Here is a 24,998-nt window from a genome sequence, read left to right on the forward strand (position 1 = left end):
CAGTTTATTTCGTTTACAGCCCATTTTCTCCCTGCTCCTAAGATATCTCCAGGGACAGCAGGAGTGGGTTAAAGAATGCTTTAATTATTCATATGTTCTGCATTCCCCACTTTTGTACTCTATAAGATGTTTCTCCAAAAACAAATTCCTATTTCCTGTGATACTGGATCACTAAATACAGAATGAAGCATTTAAAAGTAAGAGCAATCACAGGATTGATGCACCAGTAATATCTCTGCATGTCCGAGAATCTTTAGCTATCTGCAATAACAAGCAACTGGAAATGTCATATGAAAATTGCTCAGCTAATGCCAAGTGTAGTATGAAAGCTCCAGCTGTCTTCTTCACTGAAAGGATGAATCGGAAAGTCCCAGTGAGAGCAGGTTCTAATTTACCAGGAAATTGTTTCTGAAAGGTGGGGGTTTGAGAGCAAGAATCTGTTACGTACTCATATGCATTCATTAGAATGAGAGCACTTGGTTGCATCTCATCGGTTTGTCATGTACAGAGCCAAAGCATGCATTGCTGCATAGCCTAACAATTCCCTCCCACATATGCACTGGAACTGGGAAATAATCAAAAGAAAATTCAGAAGAACTTTTAATAAAATGTATCTGATTATTTACTCACCTGTTCCCACTACCCTCACTTTACTGTGAATCATAGGCCTTCAGGCAATACAATCAAAAGAAAGAAGAAAAAAGGCAGTCTTATTTTGCTCTGCAATTTTGTCTTCTAAATAGTAATGCACATTTTGGCCATACTAATGGAACTGCAATTTCCCAAGAGCAGCCTCATGTCATAGGCAGAATGCCCTAAAACTGCTCTGTACAAGTAACTTGCAGTAAGCAATGAGATACAGGTGGTGCAGAATATCAATAAACTCAGATAGGTGCTGTTTGAGACTCCCAACACTGCAGATGTGAATTTGGGAAAAGGTTCAATTCAGCAGGAAGTTACCTGGGAAACCCATGTGAAGCTGAGGTGTGTAAAATTCTTTTGAATTACTGAATTACCTATACAACACACTTAATTATACTGTATGGGGGTGGGAGGGAAGGACAGAATTGACTTTATGTATTAATTGAGAAATACTTAAACCAAAAAGAGAAGACTAATATTTCAAATCTGTTACGATAAAGCTTTATATGAAGTTAGGTTATCATCCATGTGTAGTTTGCACATGGTACTACAGCTGAACATATTGCCACAGCTAAATATGCACCTAACTGTTGGGTTCAGGAGAGAGTTCTTTGGCTTTTGCAGAAGACTCTTGATTTTGTCTTTCAGACCATTCCTTTCAGTTGGAAACAAATCCTGTGGCACAACAGGGTCTTCTGTTTACACTTTCTGTTTATCAATAGTCTACATCTGTGGCCAACTAGCTATTTGTGAAAGCATTAGTTGGTGTCCAGACACTTTCACACTGTACAAACTGAATAACCTTGGTTACACAAGTCATGTAGTCAGTCACTTCCCAAAAGTAAATGAAGTGCAAAAAGTACACTTCATCTCTTAATGCTCAAAGTAGTTATAATTTTTCCCAAACCATATTTTACCACGAATGTCTTCTGCTTGTACAGCTCAGTATCATTTTAGTGCACATTAACAAGATATGTTTCACCACTTCTCTGTGTAATTTTCTTAAATAGAATTCCTTTATATGTTATCTTTATCCCTGGGGCTCAAGGCATTTCAAATGGTGGGCTGTGTCACTGTATATGACTGAAGGATGAAGCTATTCAGCCATGCTACTTGGAAGAATCATGCTTGAGCTTAGAAGACTGCCCAAAATTTCTCCTTCCTGGTGTCCTGCCTTCTTTGCAAGAACACACTGATACTCGGCACAGAGCTAGGAGTTGCTTTTGAACAGAGATATACTTTTAAGACTAGCACACTGCAGATACTAGACAAGCAGATTTAGGAATGGCATTGCCTGCATGTCTTGAGTAATACTATTACGCTTATTTTCCTTCTCCTGAGCATATGTCAGTAATAAACAGAAACTGTTACTTCTACCAACATGATGGAATAAGAGCTTTCAGCAACATGAAAAAACATACAGCATCATGGAAGTGCAACTCTGTGTGTTATGCTTTCTTTTTAGGTTTCAATGATTTGAGCAAATGTCAGCATGGTTTTTTTTTTGTTGTTTTGTTTTGTTTTTTGTTTTGTGTTTTGCCATACACAGAACAGTGTGTACAGCTCACTGGGAAAGAGAAGCCCATGATTAATACAGCAGTGACAGCTTGTTCATGGATGAAACACATCTCTACATAGTAGAAAGCTCAAAGTCTGTGTTGACCTTAATGAGGATGCCATGAACACAGGCTTGATAGGCTTCCATGCAATTAGGTCTTCAGGCCATCTCTTCCCATCATTCTGCCCCAAAACTGCTGTAGATCAGTTGCTGTGTTTTCAGGACTGATGGGTCATGTTAAACAAAGATGCGCAGCATGGCAGGGACAGGAGAAAAGCAGCCCACGGTATTAGAAGGATAATTAATACAGCATTGAAGAGAACTCTGTCAATGAAGAGATCTAGATGCCACCAATGAACTGCAGCACTCCACCAATACACGCAACAATCAGATAGTATTGTGTGATATACACTTTTCTTTGTTTTCTAGATGAAATGAAATGCATGTTTCCCTTATGTATTCTTTTACATTATTGTAGCTGTTTTAGGATTCAAAAAGTGTATGTTTCTTTCTTTGCTCAGGGGATGCTGATGGAGAGCTAATAGCCAAACTCTGTGGTCAGGCTGCACCATCAGTGCCACTAGTAATAGCTGCCCCCCGGATTTGGGTACACTTTATAAGTGATGAAAATGCAGAAGATAAAGGATTCTGGGCCCGCTACACATTTGAAGGTAAATGGCTCGTTAGACTATTGCCCTTGATGACTGAGGCACCACTGGGGAATGCTGGCATTCGTTTGGTGACACTGAGAATTCATACTATGGGATCAGCTCCCAAAGAGGTCCTCAGAAGTTACACAGTTCCTGCCACTATTTATATCCATATAAAACAAACATATGCTAGCAATTAACTTTCGGATTTATTTTCTGTCTCTCTGTTTCCATTCCCTGAACCACATTTGAGTTTTTGCAATGCACTGCAACACTCAGAACAGCTGGTTGCTCTTGGGAATAGGGATGTAGCAGGTAACACCAGCCAAGTTTGACTTACTTCAAACAGGCTCCAGACTGCTAGCATGGCTGAGATGCATTCTGCTGCTTGAACCTTTGCACTCATTTTGAAATCCACTTACAGCCTTATCAGTGCAAATTACACCACTTTGCCATTTACAGGCCAGCACAACTATTCTTCCTGTCACAGCTGAATTTAGCCTTGGTGCTTATCTAGACACATCAGCGACTTTTTCACTTAATTGTGTTGGTCCAAGAATGGCACCAGTTTGCTTAGGAGTCTGAGAGAAATGAATAGACGATATGGCAGAAGAAGCAGCTGTACATGTTAGTTGGCAAAGGTTTTGCAGAGCTATATTAAGAGTCAGAAAAAAAATATGAACTCTCAAGGTCATTCCATCTGTTTACTCAGTTATTCAATGTCAAAGGTTTTAAGACTTGGACTTTCCCTGAGAATTTTTTCATTCTTACCTATATCAGTCCAACTTGAATATATTTTAGTACTGTTTCAAGCTGAATAATAGTCCAGTCATTTGCTTGTGGTGTTCAGTTCCTAAAGTCTACTGAAAGTTTATTTTTTGTCTTCAGCTTGTGGTGGTATACAGTCAGGTGAAAGGGGAGTTATCTCGAGTCCTAACTACCCAGAGCCATACAGCAACCTGAATCACTGCTCCTGGTTGTTGGAAGCCCCTGAAGGTGCAACCATCACTGTGAGTACAAATGCCATGATTGTGTGTGCAACTGGCAATGTGAGAAACACCCTCTGAATCTTGAGGAAGAGGTTCGAAACAATTTGGAAAATAAGAAATGTGAAAGAATTAAAAATCTCCCCATCAGCCTTATCTCAGGAAGAGGGAGAAACAAAGATAAAGCAACCAACCTAGATTGTGCTTTCTGGAAAATAGAAAGATGCCTATCTAATTTAACCTCAAGCCATAACAATGATTTCTACTTTAAAAGGATGACTTTCTCTGTATAAGAAAATTAAAATAACTCATGTTATTAGATGCACGTGGATATTCTCAATATCATGAGAATAACCTGAGGCATGATGTTTTTGCATCTCTGCAGACTAGTTACAAGACACTGGAAAGTTACCTCTGGGTCTTAATGTCAAGTCTAGAAGATAATATGATTGCTTGTACAACTAACATCAATGAGACAGCACCCTTATATCCTAATAACTAAAAATGAGCTGCCTGAGGTGCCACTTCCTTGAGCCACACTGCTGAGAGACCAGTCTAAGCACCTTTAAAGCAGTGCTAAACTTCACTTACTGAATTATTTGCCTGATCCTTTGGAGAACAACTCTAGATAATGATATTTGAGGTCTAGGCAAAAATAAATAAATAAATCTGAAAAGCAATTTTGTAAAAACACATTGCAGATTTTCATTATTTTCCCTGTCATGTTTTCTTTATTTACAACTACAAAGGAATTTCTTTGAAGTGTAAATCCATAGTCCTAATTGCATGATATTTTGATAACTGAATAGGTATTTGCTCATTTATAGGGAATACAGGAAGATGTTAGTAGAACGCAAAAGTTCTATTTAATCCAGAAATTTCTTTAAAGCAGAACTAATCTTAAATTTCTGTTTTCAAAAGACTGAGTAGCAGCCCCCCTCAGTGAAAGCAGACTAACCTTTTCTGGTATAAGCTATCAGTTTCAGTTGCTGGTAAAGTTCCAAACTTAAACCATTTGAGATAAATTTGTATTTGGTCTTTGCCTCAGGTAGAGCTCTTTTGGAAAAGAATAGATGTAAAAGTTATTGGAAGACGTATTATGTATTTGCTAAACTTTTCCACGAAGATCCCAATCCTGGAACTGGCAAAAAAAAAAATACTAATTGGAAGAGGGCCAGGCAGTCATTAGTGAACATCAATATTGCAACATCAACAAATCCAGGAGTCTACTGGATTGGCAATCTAAATGTGTGAACTGGAAATCCCACCTGTGGTCATATCACTCCAAGGACAAATATTATCAGTGTGGGAAGGAGATAGGGGCAGTAGCTGTCTCTCCAGCCCAGTCTATTTGTGTGATGCATTCAGGCCCACAGAACCAACTATGCAAATGTTTCTCTCAGATTTAATAGCAACTAACATTATTTTTAGCAACTTTTAAGTATTCTGATGCAAAATAATATGAGAAAAAAATGCTTATCTTCCTGCTTACATAGCTACTTATAATTCCATAATGAGAAGCCGTGAGAGAGCAGGAGTGCAGTTCAACACTTGTACGTATTCAAGACAGTTCTGAAACACACTGAACTTCAACCATATGGTTAAATCTCAGTATTGCCAGTTTTGAACCTGAGTGTTTCTCTTTCATTTCTGCCTTCGTGCTAAGTAACTGCTGTTATTTATAGCAGCAAGACTCCACGCAACACTTGCAGGAAAGGAAAATGAAGTCAGGGTCAGACCTCTGATCATACCTGAAAATCACTGTGTAGGATGGCTACGGGAACTGACTGGAATTGTTCTAAACCCTCCACCTGTGTGGCTGGTGCTAGGCCCTAAATGCTGCTTTTGTGTTTTGCAGCTTACTTTTACAGCCTTCCACGTTGAAAATCATTCACTTTGTAAGTGGGACTCTGTTACTATCCTGAATGGTGGCTCTCCTGGCTCTCCTGCCATAGGAAAATATTGTGGAAACACGTCCCCTGGGACCATTCGGTCTGGTTCCAGCAAGTTAGTTGTTATCTTTAACTCTGACCATTCAATTCAAGGAGGTGGCTTTTATGCAACATGGACAGCAGAATCTCTAGGTAAGAAAAAAACTATTCTGTTTTGTCTGGTCTAACACTGCAGTACATCATATCTACCCAGCACTTTTCAACTAGAAAATGAAACAGGATTCTTTCTCTTTATATTCCAGAACAAAGTTTATATTCCAGAACAAAAGGAATACCTGTCAATATCTTCAGCATTTCTGAGAGAAGCCAGTACTATAAAAGTCACGTATTAAACCAGTGTTGTCTGATCTCACACAAAGAAATAAAATTTGGAAAGATTTTGTACTTTATAAGCCTTCTACGGGCAGTTCTTGATGTCTGTAAATTGATACCATGCTCATTATCTTCCCAGCAGTGGTATCTATTGTCAGTAACTATGAGAGATTTAATTTCTCAAATAATATTTGTTTCACAGTTTGATTTGATTTAAACACCTAAAACTAGAAAGAAGTGAGTTGCAAAACAGAGGGCCAGACAGAGTTTCTCAAAGAGCACATGTGACTCAGCAACCTTAAGACTCTTCTACTTTAGTGAAGATGTTGGTACTCTTTTGAAGGTGCCATGCATGCAGGATTAAATGGGTACATTTCAAGGTGCTACCTTTCCTCTGTTGAAATTATCATCTCTTTGGGTAGAACAAACAAACAAACGAAAAAACAATTAGGGTAGTTCACCATCTGCACACTGTCCTTGAGGAGGTGGCTAACTGCAAGTGTAGATTTGCTGGCTGGTGGCAGGGCGGAATTCATGGGATCATCCTACTTCAGCACAGAGCTGGCAGTGCATCCACCAGTGGCACCTCCAGTTGTAATCCATCTGACTGATGCTGAGCAGCTTTCCATCAGTTAATTATCTAGCAGTACACACAGCCAATTAAAATGCCTGAACTGAATATTGGTAACTTCCTGGTGTGAGGGAGTGTCTTCTTAATGTACTGATAGTTTGTGCTTGCGTGAATATACACTGTCACCTAAGCAGGTTTTGACACTTTTCCACTGGGATTTCATTTAAAAGGAGGGCCACTCTTCAATGATGTAATAGGCACTGGCATACACATACTATGTGCATAGTTGGTATTCTCTCTGACATTTCCAAGATTTCTTTCTCTTTTTTTTTTTTTTTAAACATACCTTGTTTCCTTCCCTTAGCTTTCTTCTCATTTGTCCACTAAGAAACTGGGGGTTTACATTTTACATGTGTGAGCAAAACTTGGTTTCATATCCTTCTAAACACAATTGCCACTATCTAACACAAAAGAATGAAAAATAAAATATTTTAAAGCTAATACATATTTTTAATTGAGGGGAAAAAGTAGATTATAAAGCTTTTTTTCTTTTTCTTTTTTCTTTATTCATGCTTTTACTATATTATCTCTGAAATAATAATGGGTTGCTTGTACTGTACGCATAGCTCTAGTAAATTATTCTTGGCAGGGTATTTGCAAGCATGTTTCAAATTAACTCAGCTTATTACGTATAAGAACATGAGCCGCCACAGAGACATGACCAGCTATTCCCCTTTATAAATGAATCTGTTAACAATTTTTAAAGGCATGTTTTTTAGCCCTCTCCATAATCCTACTGAGATCCACAGGGCTGCCTGGGCTGGGGGGAAGTCACTATTTTGCTCTGGGTGAACGGATGTAGCTTGAGTAGATTCACATGTGGAACTGCAATATTTGCATTTTGTGGACTGAGAAAATGAAAAAATCGGCAGTATATTTTTTTTTCTCCCCGGGGTACTTTTATGAATGGCTGTCAGTCATGATGTTCATGCTGTGTTGTGCAGGAGGGAACCAGCATAGTCTCAGGAGAAGCTCCTCATTAATGCTTACCCTTTATGTGAGCAATACCCACATCTCATTGTCAGGGGCATATTGATGGACCAGAGCAAAAGGGTATAAAATGGCAGGGAGAAAGAACTTGTGAAGAAAAGAAAGTGAAGTGCAAGGAGAGACCTTTTCTGGAGTATAGTACCCTCCCTGCTGCAGGGTAGGGAGAAGGGAAATTAATCAAAAGATGGGTACGAACGGGTGCTGGGGCTTCTGTTCTCTCAGTCTCAGAGCCTCGGAAGTAAGTGGGCATTCAAAGCTAAGTTCTCTGAGAGCACCAACATGAAATATTTGAACATTTCTCCCACCCATTGCTCATTTTTCCAGGATGTGGTGGAATCCTTCATTCAGATAGCGGTATGATCAAGTCTCCTCATTGGCCTCAAAACTTTCCTGTGAACACCAGATGCATGTGGACCATCATTACGCATGAAAGCAAACACTTGGAGATGAACTTCCACAATAACTTCCAAATCCCAGATAGTGATGGAAGCTGCCAGAGCAGTTATGTGAAGGTAAAATGATTGTTGGCATGAGATCAGCAGCGCAGTGCTGTAAGAAGTCATCATTCCAGAATTTTGTTTTACAATTGTGTCATGGTTAAGATGTCAAGACAAAAAAAATCAGGTAATTTACAGTGGAGTCCTTGTACCAATACAGTCAATTTCCTGTATGCTTTGAGAACAGGCTTGTATATGTTTTTAATTTTAGCAGCACTTGGGGCTCCACCTCCAGCAGGGACCCCTCCCCTTATATACTGCCCCCAAAGAGACAAATATGAGAAAAGTACATTTGATTCAGAAACAGGAAATAATGAGAAAAGTTACTGCAGTGAAAAGACCTTTTCAATTATTCCGATGAGCAATAAAACAGGAATGTGACACTATACTTCTACAAAATTTCTAAGCTGTCCAAATTGTTCTAATCCTTATTTATTATTATTTTTTTTTAATTTCAAACAACAAAGATTGCATTTTATCTTTCATAGGTTGTCAAGAGCCACTTGTTTTCAAAGCAGTAGAATGGAGTGGACATGCTTTGAATTTTTCACACTGTTACTTTTTTTCTCAGGCATTTGGCATGTGTTCACAGTGTTCTTGTGCACATTTTCTCCACAGCAGTACAACTCCCACTTGCAATAAAGGGCAAACATAATTTGACAACATGTAGGAAGACTTGAGCAGCTTTACATCTGATCTACAACTAGTAACTTATAAACTTCACTTGCACTCATTTTTGAAGGTTGTAGAAAAAAAAAAAAAGAACAGATTTGTCTTTTCATAGCCTGCTCCACTGATTAACCGCTGTAATATATTACAATAAAGTTTTGGTAGTATAAAAGTCTTAATATTACCCAATAAAGGTGCTTTAAATTCACATTTCTGAACTGTCCTAAATAGTGTGGGCAAAACTATATCAATTGGAGATTTTGTGCTTAGAGACAAACCTGCAATTTTTGGTGATGTTCACCTCCATTTCTGAATGTCCCATTTGAGATGTATGAAGGTGTCTGGATATGCAAAAGTGCTGAACAGGGGTAAGTTTCTCATATTCACTCCAAGCTGAGCAACTGAAAAAGAGAAATCCCAATCAATAGTGACTTTGCAAATCTTGAACAGGCCATGGACTGTTCGTATTAATCCTGTGAGCATCCGTTGCCTCTCACACCTGGCCAGATGAATGAGGGTATTCATATGCTTACACTTACAGACTAACCCTTGGCTAACCCTTTCTATAGGATGATCTCTTAGAGCAATCAGAATTTCATATGGTTGTTTTAGTTCCAGTCAGACTTATTTCAAACACGTTAACTTAAAAATGAAATATTATTTATTTTTCATGTATTTTTGGTATACAAGACAATCAAAAACCATTTAAACACATTGATGAAAAATAAATTTATTATTACAGTAAATCCCTTATGCTTTTTTTCTTAAAGCGTAAGTTTCAAATCCTTGGCAATAAACATCCTGATTCAGGAAATGATTTAAGCACTCAAACATCAAACATTTATGCCTGTGCTTCATTTTATGTGCGTGACAAAATTCAGTGCTTAAATTGTGAACCTCAAGTACATGTTTAAATAATTATGTGAAGTGGGTTTCACTTGAACGACTACTTAAACATGCATGTGCTTCTTGAAAGCACAGTTTGATTGAACTGAAATTGGCTATTGATACAGTTGAAGTAATATTTTTTAAAAATAATAACTTTTTATAAATTTTTGTGAATACTTAATTTTTAACCTTTTCCATCATTTGATACTTGTCACTGAACAAGTGAATCCAACATAATAAAACCTGGAATCATTTTTGACTAGCAACACTAGATATTAAGGATAAGGATCCAGATCTTCTGGTGCTTCTACATTACCTTTGTGTTTTATTGACTTATGAATAGCACAAGGATTGCATAATTCATTGTTTATACTGATATTCATACTCAGAGTGTGGAGATAGCAGAGACAAAATGGAGGTAGGTAATGACGTGCATAAAATATTTTTCTCTAGTTCCTGGGACTTGATCTAAGTTGGCCCTGCTCTCAGCAACGGTTGGAGCAAGTGGCATCCAGATGCCCTTCAGGGATCCCTGGGAGCCCAAATTATTCTATGTTTCACTCCTTGGAGAAGTCTTTTTGTCTCCACTGACTGTAAAGTGAACAAAGAGTGAATAGCTCCAGTGTAGACAACTAAGTTTCGGTGAGAGATGAAAGAGACCTTAAGTCTATTGGAAGAACAACTAACTATATATGGAATTCATGGTAATTGGTTCTTAGTCCCACAGACTACATGGGCTTTGAAAGCACTAAACCATTTCCAATCTGGCCTTGTCAGGTGTGGAGAGGAAATGATGAAGAAGAAGAAGCTTTGTTAACCACAGGATGTGGAAGTTCAGCTCCTGCTCCTGTTGTTGCTCCAAGCAATGTGATAACTACAGTTTTTCAATCTCAGGATGCTCCCGGGCGTGGTTTCTCTGCATCTTTCATAAGCAGTAAGTGGTATAAAATCTTCCATTTTCGGATTAGTTTGGTCTGTATGAGCAAGTCAGACCTCAGTCCAACAAGGTGCTGAAGCCTCTGCCCAGGTTTTGAACACAAGAATTCCCTTACTGAACACAACAGCAGCACTGTGTGCCCCAGTTTTGGGATTCACTGAAAATCCTCCATGCTGCTCTAACTTCGTAGTTATTCTTAGCCATCTTTGCCTTTTCAGTGTGCTGAAGAGAAATAAATAGGCTTTAAGTGGTAAGATTTTTTTTCTCTTTAATGGAAGTACTTGGAAGCAAAAGCCATAATCTTCTTTAAAAAGGAAAAAGGATCTGGTCTCCATCTAGAAATTTATCTCTAGTCTTCTTTTCAAAGCACACTATGGTAATTTCTCCTGTGTATGGTGTAGCCCATGCTCTTCACATAAACTGTTCTCGGAAAGAGAGATGACTTCTCAACATCTGTTCAAAACTTTTGCTTTGCTTTGTTGTATTTGCATTTCACATAGTTCAAGTGGCATTTCTTGGGTGGGCCTCTCATTACTTTCACCATGGCTTGTCCTTTGTGAGGGTCATACCCACTGGAAGTGTAGGAGGTAATACTCAATTGCCACTGGCTGTTAAGTTGTTTTTTTTGGTTTTTTTTTTGTTTTTTTTTTTTTAGGATGCTGCCAAAGGGAAACATTTTCTTTTTGCTTGATTCAGATTAAAACAATGAGAAATTAAATTCTTAATGGAAGACACTATGGAAGTATACAGACTCCTGAACTGAAATGGCTTTTGTTTTTATAATGTCTACACTAACATTGTCAGTAACAACTAACAATGAAGTGCAACCTCCTAGTGGAGTCAATCACAGGCTTCATAGGCCTGTTTCTAAACTTACACCAATATTTTACTGCATACTGTGCTCTTTTATTTTAAGCCTGTAGCTACAGATTTAATATAATAATAATAATAAAAATAATAATAATAATTCTTAGTAAAATAAAACCATAGGCTTAAAATAAAGAGAAACCCCTGGTGACATGTTGTAAAAGTTGTTTGGATCAGAGTGAGCTCCATGAAAATGAACAGCATGGTGTGCTTGAGTAGTTCTAGGCGGCAAACCTGGCCTGTCTCTGTGTACAGCAAAACAGCCCAGAGATGGCCCTGCTACTGGCTGGATCCTTCTGGCCATCAGCCCTGAAGCAACAATACTATCACTTGGGCTAACACAGGCAGTTTCAAATGAGACAACATTGCTGATGTGTGCTCTCACCCACAGCCAGTTAAGCTACATTTGAGTGTACCCAGGGCCTGTGAAATGTGCAGCTTCCAAACCCGTAAGAACAGCAGTGCTGTGTCCTTCTGGTGAGTTGGCTGAGGGGCTATGGTCTGGTCTTATTCATGACCCGCAAAAATGCTATGTGAAGCTGAAAGTGCTGTGAGCAGGAAGGCCCTGTGTTTCCCAAAACCACTACTATATGCTTGTGTAAGACCTACTTTTGCCATCGTGATCTGTATTACTCTCCCTGGCTCAGATCATCTGAATCATCCATTAAGATGAGGTCCTTGCATACATTATTGGGTTTGACACTGCAAACGGAAATGAGCTTATCGCCTGGATTTTAACGATGTCTTATTTATTTCTGTTTGCAGGATGCGGAAGAAATTTCACCAGCCCTGAAGGTCGTATTGTCTCTCCTAACTACCCTGGTCAGTATGACAACAACTTGAACTGCAGTTACATCATAGATCAGGGACCACAGTCACTGGTGATCCTAGAGTTTGAGACTTCCACTTGGAAGGTAACTGGTTCTTCGTAATTTCAGTATGTGCCATGAATGTAACTTCCTACTTGAAAACATTTAAGTCTTCTGTCATGGAAAATGGTTGATGGTTTAATTTGCTGGTCCATTCTAAAAACTGTTTGCTGGCAAACATCTGCAGAGAGAGTGTGCATGGGGTCAGTTTTGTGTCAGTGAAGGCCTCCAGAAGAATGAAGATAGAGTATCTCACTTGTTGAGCATCCTGCAGTAATGAAGCTGGGAATTTGCCAGATGGTTGGAGTATAGGAAGGACTGTGGCCAATTTGTATGTTTGTTCCTGTCTTTTTTTTTAACTATTGATTGTTATAATCTTTTTGATCTTAGGCCAGTTTTGCTTTTCAGTGTCTCTGTTTCCCTAACTGATAAAATGGATATAAATACACTTGGGTGTTATACAAGAATGCAAAAACATCTGAAAGTGAAATTAGGTGAAAGACTACAGTGTCTAAAAAACTGTAAAAGTTGTCACCCTGTACTTTACCATGAACAAAATTCCCTCTTGAGATTTTCAATGTTGGTACCATTTAGCCAATAAATAATAGATACAATATCTGGCCTTATTGGTGCAGATGGTTAAACTTTCCTGACTTTGACAGGGTCAAATTTTCATGGATGGAGATGTCATTAAAATAAAAAAGGAATCAGTATGTCCATACTATTTGGATGGCATCATATATTTTGAGGCTCTCTTAATTTGGTTCCCTTGAAGTCACCTTGACAAAAAGATTTTTGAGTAATTTGTTACTGAGCTGGGATGCATAATTTGATTTTTTTCCTCAGATCAAATCACAAAGAAATAGGTTTTCTTTATTTTCATGTTAAGTTTTTGAACTGTTTTGAATTCAAAGGTATTGTAGCCCAAACTTAATTTAGGTTTTAGAAAAAGATTTCATTATATTACGATATTATCTGAAGCATTTTGTTCATCTCCCAGTACAAACTGCTACTTTAAGATTTAAAAAAACCCAACAACTTGAAATGTAATCCACAAAATTACATAATTTATTCATATAGAAGACATTATTATTCAGCAGACACACTAAAACATTAGGTTGAATCAGATGATGCTTATTTTGACATCTGTATTATTAAATTACTAATCTGTATTCTGTCTGTACATGCAGTTAATTTATAAATGGACTGAAGCTTTCATTAGTAAAAAGGTTAAACCAAACAGGCAAGTGATACAGACATGATAATAAACATAGACCTAAAAAATATTAAAGGTATTCTATTTCTTGTAGGGAGGTTTGCCCCTTTATTGTTATTGGCTTCTGTAGGCTACACAAAACAGAAGTCGTTAGTGCCATTGGTTATCAGCTAAAGGATAGCTGGTTATAAAGAGGAAATATGACATTTTCCAGTAGTTATTAATCTTTCAGAAAGTCTTTAAATATAGCCCCATAACAAAGAGAAATTGCATGGGTTTAAATGGGAAAAAATATTGAAACCAACATCTTGCAAACTATCATGCAGAAGTGAAAATGTATTCTATTCATCAGTCTCACTGAATCTGTTTAGCGCATGTGCCTCAGGGTTTTCAGCATGAACTCCCTTAGTTCTTTTGCAAAGGCAGGACAATATTTGACAGCATCTGTTAAAACCATTTCCAGTTATTCTATATGCAAGGAAGCGTTGCACCTGCTTAGATTGTGGCTGAGTGTGGCCTTTAAAATCTTCACCATACTAGTACAGATGTTCTGGATTGGGTTTTTTAAAGTTTAGCTACATTTCCAATTAACAGAATTTACTACCTATTTGACCTCTGAAAAGAAATCCAATTGTTTTTTTCATGGTTGTTTAGTAATGAAATGAAGTATCTAAAATAATGCCTATAAGGCATACATATCTCATTGACTTAACTGGTTGAGATATCATTTCCAGAAAGTTAGAAGGCAGAAAGTAATTGGCTGTAGCGCAGTGACACATTGCTACACGGTTGAATGACTTCACGGTTAGTCACAGATTTCTGCTGTATGGTAGTTATGTTTTCAGTTATGGTGAGATGCCTGTTCTGATTATAAAGGACAACTCCAAATGATGCTGCTAACCACAGTAGTGATACTATGTAAGTATCTGGGACCAAAATGAACATGACATGCGTTGTACCTAATATGAATACGTATTAAGCACTAAATATAGCAAGGAAAAACTCAGAGCAAGAGCAAAGTGGAGGAAACCGTATTTGTTGATTTTGTGATCAAAATTTAATCTAAATTGTCTGCTTCCTGGTAGGTAGGAAATTTATTTTTGTCTGACATCGATGTCCCGAAAATAGGCATCTATTTTAGATTTATCACCTAGATTTATCTTCTCCTGTAGTGAAGTGCAAAAGATAGTGCTTTAAACTCAAGGACAAATGTGTTGTACAGGTGGATTGAACTGCCTTCCGAAGGCCCCTCTTTACCTGTTGACTATTACAGGAAGCCATAAACAGTAGCTCACACATGACAGTTAAGATTTAGTCAGCAAAACATAGGCAAGATTAACCCTGTGAAATGAGTTTGACTTAATCTCTGTGATTTCCTTGCAGCCTGAAAAATGTCTTTTCCTGCACCAAATGACATGGTTACAGAACATCTCTCTTAATTTGCCTAGTTTGTGAAGCTGCACAGGTTGCTCTTTGCTTCTGAATGTCTGACATTGTTGTGTTATTTTACAAAGAACCAAACAGGTGGAAGTGCATTTGTTTTCTCAGTCTCATTTTTGCGACAGTGATCAACATTGTTGTATATCTGTCCTTACTCCTTGGATCAAAGGTCTACGCAAATCTAACATTAGAATTAGTCATAAAACTTTATCTATATTTAGTCATATCTAGGAAATAATTAATCACATCCTTCTGTTGTTTGTAGTCATTGTTCAGATGAAATTCCCTACAAATGTAGCTCCAGGATAGGTAGTGTATTATTAAATGGCTGTGATATTCTTCTGGTACAAGATCCAACAAAGTCTGAGTTCCAAACGTTGGAAAATTAGGGGAAATGGATGTGGGCCTCCTCCAATATCTGCTTTTAGGATTCTGTAGTATTTACTCTCTGTCCATGCAAAGCAACAGCATTGTGTTGATACCACGTCAACCTGAAAAAATGTTTTAATAACTTTTTTGTTTGTTTTTTTTTTTTTTTAAAAAAGCAAATGTAATTTTGCAATCTAGATATGGTCACAGCTTCATTGTGGAGTCACCTGTATCTGCTTTCTGAGGTGTTACTAGGCAATTCTGAAAATAGACATTTTGCAATAGATTATTTTGAAAGATATGTATATAATATATATATATATATATGAAAGACATAGATAAAAGACATGTAATTCCTTGCTTTCAAAATTGCATCTTGTGCTATGTAGGTGGTTAATATATTGCATAGGAGTATACATCTATCTTAATGATTCTCCTACATCAGTAATTAATATTTCTATTACCATAAATCCCAGATGCTATAGTTGTCAACCAAAACCTCATTATTTTAAGTTTTGTGAACATTAAATAGAAAGAAGGGTTCTGCTCCAATGCAAAATGAAACAGAATCTATGACTATAGACAGAAAAATGGGAAGAAGACATTGTTTTTAGTGATCAGAAAGTCAGGCGCCTAAACGCGGTCAAGGTCTTATTGCTGGTATCATATCAAAGAAATTATTTTTTGCAGAATAATGAAACTGGTCTGAACATTTTACTAATAAATTCCTGCTAAATGGAAAGGAGAGAACACAAAGTCATATTTCAAAATGTAAGGACAACTGAAGCTGTTATCATGTGACCTTTGAATGCAGGAGTCAATGTATCAGTGCTGAGATGTACCAAGAGATGATAAATAGAGAGGAGATAGACAATAAAAAGGCCTTGAATGCAAATAAGTGCAGAAATTTAAAGAGAGAGGGACATATTCACAACATCAGGCCAAGTAATTGATCTCTGCAGTAGTATTTGGAAAAAATATTGTCAAGGCTAGTGAGCAAATGGTACAGTAGCCATGCTGGAAAATCACTGTTTCCTGGGTGAGAGCCACAGGCATGCAGGAGGATAGGAAAGAGTGTATCTTTACGATAATAACTGGATGAATATCTTGACAATATTTACATCTAACCTGAATGTGAAGACCAAGAGAGATCCAAATCATACATGTGGATCTAATCAGGCCAGGCAAAATGATGAGGCTGTCCAGAAAGAAAATGCCACAGAAGTCGAGGAGAGAAAAAAAAGCTCTCCTATTGGAGGTTCTGTTCAGAGACAAAAGTAAAATAAAAAAAATAGTATGAACAGAAAGAGGCCTGGAGGAGGGAAGAAGACCTATGTGGTTATAAACATAGAACCAGTAGTTTTATCTGCCCTTGTAAATGAGATTATACAGAGCTAATGTGGAGATAAAGAGAGGACAACAGGAGAGGAGATGCCTCATTGAATTTTCATGGATGTATTAGAAAAGAGAATACAGTAATACCAGAAGGATGAGCAAAAACTCTTAATAGGCAAGGTTTATGAAGAAGAACAGAGCTGGCTATGCGGAAAATGCCTGTCAGCTCAAAGAGGATGTGGGTCTGACATCTGGCTAAGAAAAGATCTCTGGAGACTCATGAAAACAGCTCCATTGTAGTGCAAGGGGCAGACATTGGTCTAGAAATTATCTAAGATAGAATTAGAGGAAATGAACCACAGAGAAGTATTGCTGCTGATGTGCTGAGTATGTTCAGAGGCTGGGAGTATGACATGAGGAGATAGGATAAAGGAACCTGAGGGTGGGGAATTTACAGAATAATGCATTTTAGTATGATAAGAAATTAAGGAAAAGTGTGAGCAAGAGTATAGAGAACAGGATAGAGATCAAACAATTATCCTGCCCACCAGGATTCAGAGGTCATAAGTGATATTGACCCAAACAAGGACGATTCAAAGCCAGAAATTAAGCCTTTTGCCTACAGTCCTGTGTCAACCGTCTTATTCTTTCCAGTGCAGCAACTTAAAATAACTTGTGTTGGGTATTATGGACCTTTGCTTTGCTGAGAAATCCATTTCTCATCATGCCTTTCTCCAAAATATTTTCAGAAAGAGATCTGAGTTGCTTTCTCAAATCTTTCCCGTTCTTAAATTCTGCTTGTCTCTGTTTCATTTTTTTACATTTCTTCATATTTTAAAATTGATTATGTTTTTAATTATATCACATTATCAAGTGTTCTCATAGTAGGGCAGGATATGGAGAACATTTTTACTTACTTTGTAATTAATGATATAATCAGCTTTCTGATACAGCTGGTTGTTTTTATCTTAGTAACTCTAATCAGAGACAGACTAGTGCCATATAACACTTTTGGCATAATTTTAAAGCACGTTAGAATACATGGTCTTCATTGAGAGCAGAAAGAATTTTTAAATTAAAATTCCAGAGACCATCTACAATACATCTTGCTGCTTGCATTACTCTGTCATTACTGTGAAACAGAATGATCGCTCCATTCCTTTCTGTCTTCTTGTTCAATAGAAGTCACCCTGTTTTCTACAGCGCTTGGACAATCTGCAGAAATCACTCCTCTGCACCAGTAGGCACAGTGTCTCCTGATAAATTTAGATAATTCCTGATTAATCCTTTGCAGTTAAAAAGCCCCATTGCTGCTAACAGATCACTAAACATGACAACTTTACTTCGATAAACACGTGACAACCCAGCTTCCATTATGCTTGTAAATGTTGAAGCAAAAAGTAAGAAAACTCCCAGGGTGTGTTGAATGAGACCAATCCAAAGCTTTATAGACAAGGTCTCTTTGCCTTATTCTCCCTCAGTTTTTCTGCATCTTAAAATAAGGCATTTGCTTTCTCAGAAAGCAAATGAGATCTTGAGATCCTGGAATGGAAAGTAATATAAAATTTAATTCTTATCCTGTGTGAGGCCTGTGTACTTGCAGCTCAATAAGTCACAAGAAAAATATGTTGCTAATACTTCTGTATTATGTATCCATGCAGTCCCAGCACTCTTGAGCAGAATTTGTCTTTATGATGGAGTAAGCATCTTCAGCGGGACCAGGGTTACTGCACACCCTGTCATCACGCTCTGTGGTAATGAGCTCCCTGACACAGTCAGCGTCTTTGGACCTATGCTGCTCAACTTCTACACCGACTCACACATTACAGGCTTTGGATTCCAGGCAAGATACAGAACAATTGGTAAGTAGCCAGTGCCCTGTGCTTGGTTGGTGGAGCTATTCAGGCTGGATGATGGTTCAGTGTAGAAAACATTGTACCTTATGAAAAGGAATATGAACCATTTGGGCAGTTTTCTCTCTCTCTCTCTCTTTTTTTTTTTTTTAATTTAGTAACATTCAAGGAGAGTTAATGTGAAGTTCATTTAAAATATTCTATAGCATACAGGAGGCTGACTTGATTCTCAGTTCTGCTAAAACTATATTATACAATGTGGAAACCAGAAAAGGATCTCTAAATTGAGCCATCTATATGCCCCCACTTGATGATCCCGTTACAATGCCAGTTATTAATGTAAATAATAATTGCTATTTAGATACATTTTTTCTTTCTGAAGATATTTTTAACCAAAGCTTCTTGTCTTTCACGAGATCTCCTTTTTTTTAAACAAATGTGTATTAGAAAAAAAAATCCAACTGAGTTTAGTATTTACATCTGCACAAATATAAATATCACAAGAGCTTAAATTTATTTTCAAAACAATTAGCAACGTTTTCTAGGTTTAATTTGAAGAGACACTACTTTGATTTTTGAAAGTCATTTCATTTTCTAACTGCAGAGAAAAGGATGAGCTCTTAACTGTGGTATTTCCCTTAATATGTTCCTCATGTTTAAAGCCACAACAAAAACCATAAGGTTAAATACTTTATACAAAATGAAGGGCCTGATATAGCTAAGAGAGAGAGAATGGCAGTGAAAGATGACAATGTGCTGTTATTCACAGAAAAAGACCTTCATAGCACACTAAAGTCAGTTGCTGCTATCTGACTTGTGACTTCTGACATTTGAGAAATATGACTGCAGCCTTATTAGCTTGTTGCTGTATACAAAGCAGATTCTGGCAATTAACATTCCTCTTCCCTCTGGTTGTATTGTTTGCTGGGGAAAAAAAATGGAAAAGGCTTCCCCCTCCTAGTGTAGAATAATGCTGATACTTTATCCTCCCGGCTCCTGTCCTTTATCTGCCAATGCTGCAGGCTGCCAGCCAGAGTGCGGCCGAGGAACCAGGGGCTCCGTATCCAGCAGCACCCTGTATGGGACCGCCTTTGTTAAGATGGTGGCCTGGGCAATGGCATGTCCTTTAAACATGAAAAGCTGTGTGTGTGGCTTTGAGCTATTTATCAACAGGATGCAGGGAAGCCTTTTTTATTTTATTTTATTTTTCCAAGTTAAGATTATAAAATAAAGGCTGAAGCTAACAATGGAGATTAGAGTTGGTTTTATATTGGTTTTTGTTCCCTCAAGCACTGAAGCTGGGAACAAACATTATCCCACATCCTGGCCTCATCAGCATCCATGGTGTGAAACCCCGAGAAGCCAAGCAGTGCCCTCAGTTCACAGCTGCAGAGTTTGACTTGTTCTGCAGGCAGACAGCAGGCATGCAGCTGGCGAGCCCCAGCACAAGGCGAGGTGGGGAACAGTCTCCAGGTTTAGTGACACCTGGGGACTCCTCTCTGCCCTTCTGCACAGAACAGATGGTATGGTGACACCCCAGCCCTGCAGGGAGGTGGAAGGATAATGAGACCGCCTACAATTATTCCAGAAAAGGCAGGGGTAAAGCATCGTGTGCAATTGTGGCTGCTTCTGTGTCAGTGCCAACACTTCAGAAGCTTCCATGGGGCCAGGATTTGAATGAGGGATTTTCTTTGACCGTATATCAGCCACGTTTTTCTTCAGAAGCTAGAATGGATGCAGAGCTCCTCCACACATACCTGATTTACCCTGCTTCTTTGGGCACCTCCCCAACCCACTGCTCCCTGGTCCTACTGCAGCACACTTGAAGTCGGACTCAGTCCTCAACTGCTCAAACATAGTCATTGCTATTTAGTATGGACTAACAGTTACCTGTAACTTTGATACTGACTCTAGTCTTCTGCTGAAGAGCATGACTTGATAGATATCTCTGCATTTCACATTTTTAGGCATGACAGCAAAGACCGCCCCTAATTTGTCAAAGGCTTTTCCTTGCTTATGGCTAAAAGAGGACTAACAGAAGCTCCTGCAAGAACTATGAAAATTAGGACCAAGCTGGTATTCAGACACTGATCGCTTTTTCCTGTTTCCCCTACAGCTTGCGGTGGCACTTTCAATGGCTCTGTTGGTGTTATCAGCAGCCCAGCCCATTCAGTTCTAGATTATCACAACAACATGAACTGCTCATACTACATCACAGTTGGAAACGGCAAAGCAGTGGCCCTCAAGTATGTAACCAGAATTTAGCTTGGCATCGATGGGACAGGGTGGTCTCTGATTTCAATTAAAACCAGTAATTATTGACAATTTTCTCTCTGTCTTTTTTTTTCTAAGGAGAAAGATGAACTAAAATAAGAAATGGCCGCTGAAGCCACCTTTATCAGGATCCCTTACATCTTTCTCTGTAATTTGTTATGTGCAAAGCATCATCATAACTGTACCTTCTCACTTTGGTTAGCAAGGGGATTGAGAAATTGTAAAAATACAGCTCGTGCTTAGTTAAATTCTGTCAGCCTTTAGCAGTTATGAGCCTGTGATGAGTTTATATATGAAAAAAAATTAATTCTATTAGAAGGCTGGTACTCACAGCCCCAGTAATAATACCCAACCAGAAAAAGTATACTTCTGAGAGTGTGCTGTCCTGCCTAAAACAGAGATGGGCTGCCACAAAATGTTGCTACTGAGAAATTAAACGATAGGTGCATTCTGCTGCCAGATATATGCTGACCGTGAATTCAGAGACAACTAAGCAGTAGACCCAGCTGGCCTGCACTCTGAGCCTTCATTTTACATGCCTTTCTCATGCTCAGGGAAATTGCAGGGTAAGCAATCTGCAGAAGTGACAGAGGGTATATTTGCACAGGGGAGATCTGCTTCTTCACAAAAAGCCAAGGTGCGCTAACAGCTTGCCTTGAAGAGGCCCAGTGGGTGAAGGTGATTATTTCTTTGAGGCTGGTTGGCTGGAGTGTTTTGCCATGCATTTAACAGTTCTGCTCGCTTGTTTTCTGAAGAGCAATGTCTTGTGGTACCTGCTTATGTATGGCTTTGACCATTGCTATTACTTGTGCTTTCCTTAAGCCCTAAAAACACATAGCACAGGAATAGAAATGAAAGTGTGATATCTAATGCTCCAAGTGTACTTTACAGATTCAACAGCTTCCAGCTTGAAATATCTCCCTCCTGCTACAAAGATTACGTGGCTGTATATGACGGCTCAGACACCCATGCTCCTCTTCTTGGGAAATTCTGTGGGTCAGAACTGCCTCCGAATATTAAGAGCTCCACTAACGAATTGTTCCTGGTGTTTAATACGGACTTCTCTGGATTGGGCAGGGGATGGAAAGCATCGTTCAGGGAGACCTTAGGTAAGAATATTATCAGACTCATAACCCCAGCAGTCTGCTGGTAAGTAATTTCCTTTGGTTGCTTTCAGCACCTTTCAGCTGCAATGGTCTCACTCACTAAGGGTGCTGGAAGCAGAAAATGTTTCTGAGTAAAGACGAACACTATGGGATCCCCTGCATTCCAGCCTTGGTTGTGAACTGATTAATTTTACTTTTTGGTAACTTTTTCTTGCCTCTTTGAAGGCACATACATTTCTTGGGTGACTGAAGGCTTAACAGCACCCAAAGTTATCTCTTTTGGTGAAAATCTGGCAATACTTGAGAACTCTCATTCTTCAATGTTGAAAGGTTGGTTGTGTGCTAAAAATGCCTCCTTTCCATCTATCCTTCATTTCCATTTCCTTGAAGTTCATCTCGCAACTTTTTAATAATTAAACAGTTAAGATTAGTTAAGATTGGGGTTCCCCCCAGGCACCACTGTGCTGATCTCTGCTGATTTGGGAGATCTATCAGGTTAGCTGGCCCCCAAATAAATGGGATCATAGTGAGAAGGCACGGATGTTAAATGTTTTGAATGGACACAAGAGTGAGAGGCAAAGGTTGATTATTTCTCTATAAAAGGTTTAAGCCTAGTGGTCTATTCTTAAGATCAAATTTTGAAAGGATTTTTTTACCTTCTTATAACATCTGAATTGTTTAAGGATGATAAGCAACAAATTTTTATTACATGTAAATTGATTTCATGTCATCACTTCTAGTTTCTTGTGTAATTAACTCAATGTTTTTGTGATTTAGAAAGAGGTAATTGTCTGGTTTAAAAAGCTGGCACTCAGACAGCTCAGAATGAAAGGCCTTTGTAGCAGGACAAACATAGTCTTCTGCTGAGTCATTGAATCCCCTCCCAACCCCTCGCCAGCAACTTTCTCATTTGATACAGTCTGAGAAAGTATTTACAGATAAGGAAAATAACTGGTTCTACAGTCTTTGCCAAAAAAAATATTCCCACAGAACTTCATGGTTGTTACTATTATTAACTCTTCTTTTGCTTGACTCAAAGAAGTTGCTACAATAATCTTTCAGACCACTCTTGTGGACTCTTATTTCAAGTAACATAATGTTGCCTCACAGTGTTGCTGTCTATAAACCGTTAGGTATCAGTTGTCTCCACAGCCTGGCTTTGTGCTTCCAGGGTGACATCATAAGGAACTCCCTAAGCTCTTGCTCTTCCTGTTGGCACGTTGTCAATTTTTTTTTAGCCACTGACTGCTGATTTATTTGTATTACTTGCCAGAGATTCTGCTTAAGCACACAACAGAACACAAGCCAAGCTGTCCAAATCAATACCATTCCTGATTATTTGCCAGAGTGAGGAGAAGACTTTTATTATTAACCTCTGATACCTACCAGTCTAATTTTTGCAGGCTCACAAGGAAAGGGAGGTTGTGATGTTGCAAGACTTACTCAGGAGCAATGAAGTTGCAAACTGGAAAAAAATGGCCATGTGGAGATGTGGGTTGTGTGACGAAGAGTCCTTGGTGATGAGGTACTTAATGTTAGGTCTCTTCTCCTCTGTGGGAAGCAAGCCACAGGGACTAAACCACACAGCCTGTAGGAAAGATCCTGGCAGTCCCATGCTAGTATGGGGTGGCCAAAAAGAAGAAAAGTATATTATAATAGGAAAAAAATGAGTCACAGTCCTATAAAAATGTGCAGTTTGACTTGTCTGAGGAATAGAGCCAGGAAAATTTGTGGCACATCTTTGTAATATGAGGTCTGAGATTCTGCTTCAAATGAAAGCAAATAAAACCATGAAGATCGAAGAGCCTGTTGTTCTAAATGCTGCTTTAGAGAAACTCCCTCATCTCTGTCAAAAGATAAAACCCATGTGGTTTTGTCAGAGTACAAATGCAATCAGATGACAATTAATAATGATAAATCTCTTGGATAAGGAAGATGGTATCTGCAGAGAGAAAACAAGCCTCATTCTCTCTTGGATGACAATGAGCACATTATTCTGCAGTTACCCTAGGGAAGCACAACAGGATAACGTAATTATTGCACTCTGCTTAATGTTGTGAGTGACCCTGATTATGTATTGGAAAGATGCAAGCAGAAACAGCAAACCCATTTGTAGCAAACCGAACTATTTCCTTTCTTCACAAGCTCTTCCAGTTTTTTTTTGTGATCAGGCTTCTCTCAAGGGTACTGCCAAAATCCAGGGCTAAGCAGTGTTCATCTCTTGCAAATTTTACTACTGGGGAGTCAGTCTGAAAGCCATTGCAGTGGGAGGAAAGACAGAAGATGAAACAAGAAACTCAAAGAATCCTAACAAGACCTACAGTAACCAGGCATTCAAAGAGTTAAACCCTGACATTTGTGTAGAAAAAAAATCTCGGCTTTAATTAAAGCAGTATGTTTGCACCACTGATCCTGCACCCACTAGAATATTGAAGGCCCCCCACTAGTCAGAAAAGGGAAACTAACAGAAAGTATGAAATAGTATTAATTTGGCTGTGTGGCAGCATATCACCTTTTCTCTCAAATGTCTTTTCATACCAATATACTTTCACCATGCCACTCCATATGCTGTGCAATGTATTGCGGAATGCACGTTGCACAACCAGCATTCTTTGCCATAAGTGACTCTGTGACATGGGGCATTTCACGCTGGGACTATATGGCCCTCGGTGCAACTCTGAAGTTCTGTAATCATAGAATCGTAGATTTCACCTTCCCTGCTGCTAAGTTCAGATGCTTACCAGCCTCACCTCTTGAATCACTGGACGTGCTCTCTGGCTGAGCTGGTGAACTGGGCTGACTAGAGGATCCCAGCCTGCTGCCAGTGTTAGATTTGTGGAAGGAAAGACTCCTTCTCTTACCACTGACCTTTTTTCTGCCTTTGTTTACAGTCTGTAAAAGGAGAATTATACCTCCTTTCTACCGTGAGCGTGTGCTCCTCCAGGCAATCAATAAAA

General features: G+C 38.6%; 1 protein-coding gene across 1 annotated transcript in view; it reads left to right on the forward strand.

Moving 5' to 3' along the window:
• The window catches only part of CUBN (cubilin), a 143,942-nt gene that overhangs the window by 105,725 nt on the left and 13,219 nt on the right, over positions 1 to 24,998 (forward strand). Inside the window, exons 52-60 of the mRNA XM_040547129.1 lie at positions 2,722 to 2,871; positions 3,739 to 3,860; positions 5,695 to 5,920; positions 8,046 to 8,233; positions 10,553 to 10,709; positions 12,345 to 12,500; positions 18,470 to 18,670; positions 20,778 to 20,907; positions 21,827 to 22,044. Of these exons, the coding sequence (XP_040403063.1) occupies positions 2,722 to 2,871; positions 3,739 to 3,860; positions 5,695 to 5,920; positions 8,046 to 8,233; positions 10,553 to 10,709; positions 12,345 to 12,500; positions 18,470 to 18,670; positions 20,778 to 20,907; positions 21,827 to 22,044 (1,548 nt within the window). The remainder of the gene's footprint in view (positions 1 to 2,721; positions 2,872 to 3,738; positions 3,861 to 5,694; positions 5,921 to 8,045; positions 8,234 to 10,552; positions 10,710 to 12,344; positions 12,501 to 18,469; positions 18,671 to 20,777; positions 20,908 to 21,826; positions 22,045 to 24,998) is intronic.

This window comes from Cygnus olor, chromosome 2 (genome assembly GCF_009769625.2).
Source record: "Cygnus olor isolate bCygOlo1 chromosome 2, bCygOlo1.pri.v2, whole genome shotgun sequence".
Taxonomy (NCBI): domain Eukaryota; kingdom Metazoa; phylum Chordata; class Aves; order Anseriformes; family Anatidae; genus Cygnus; species Cygnus olor.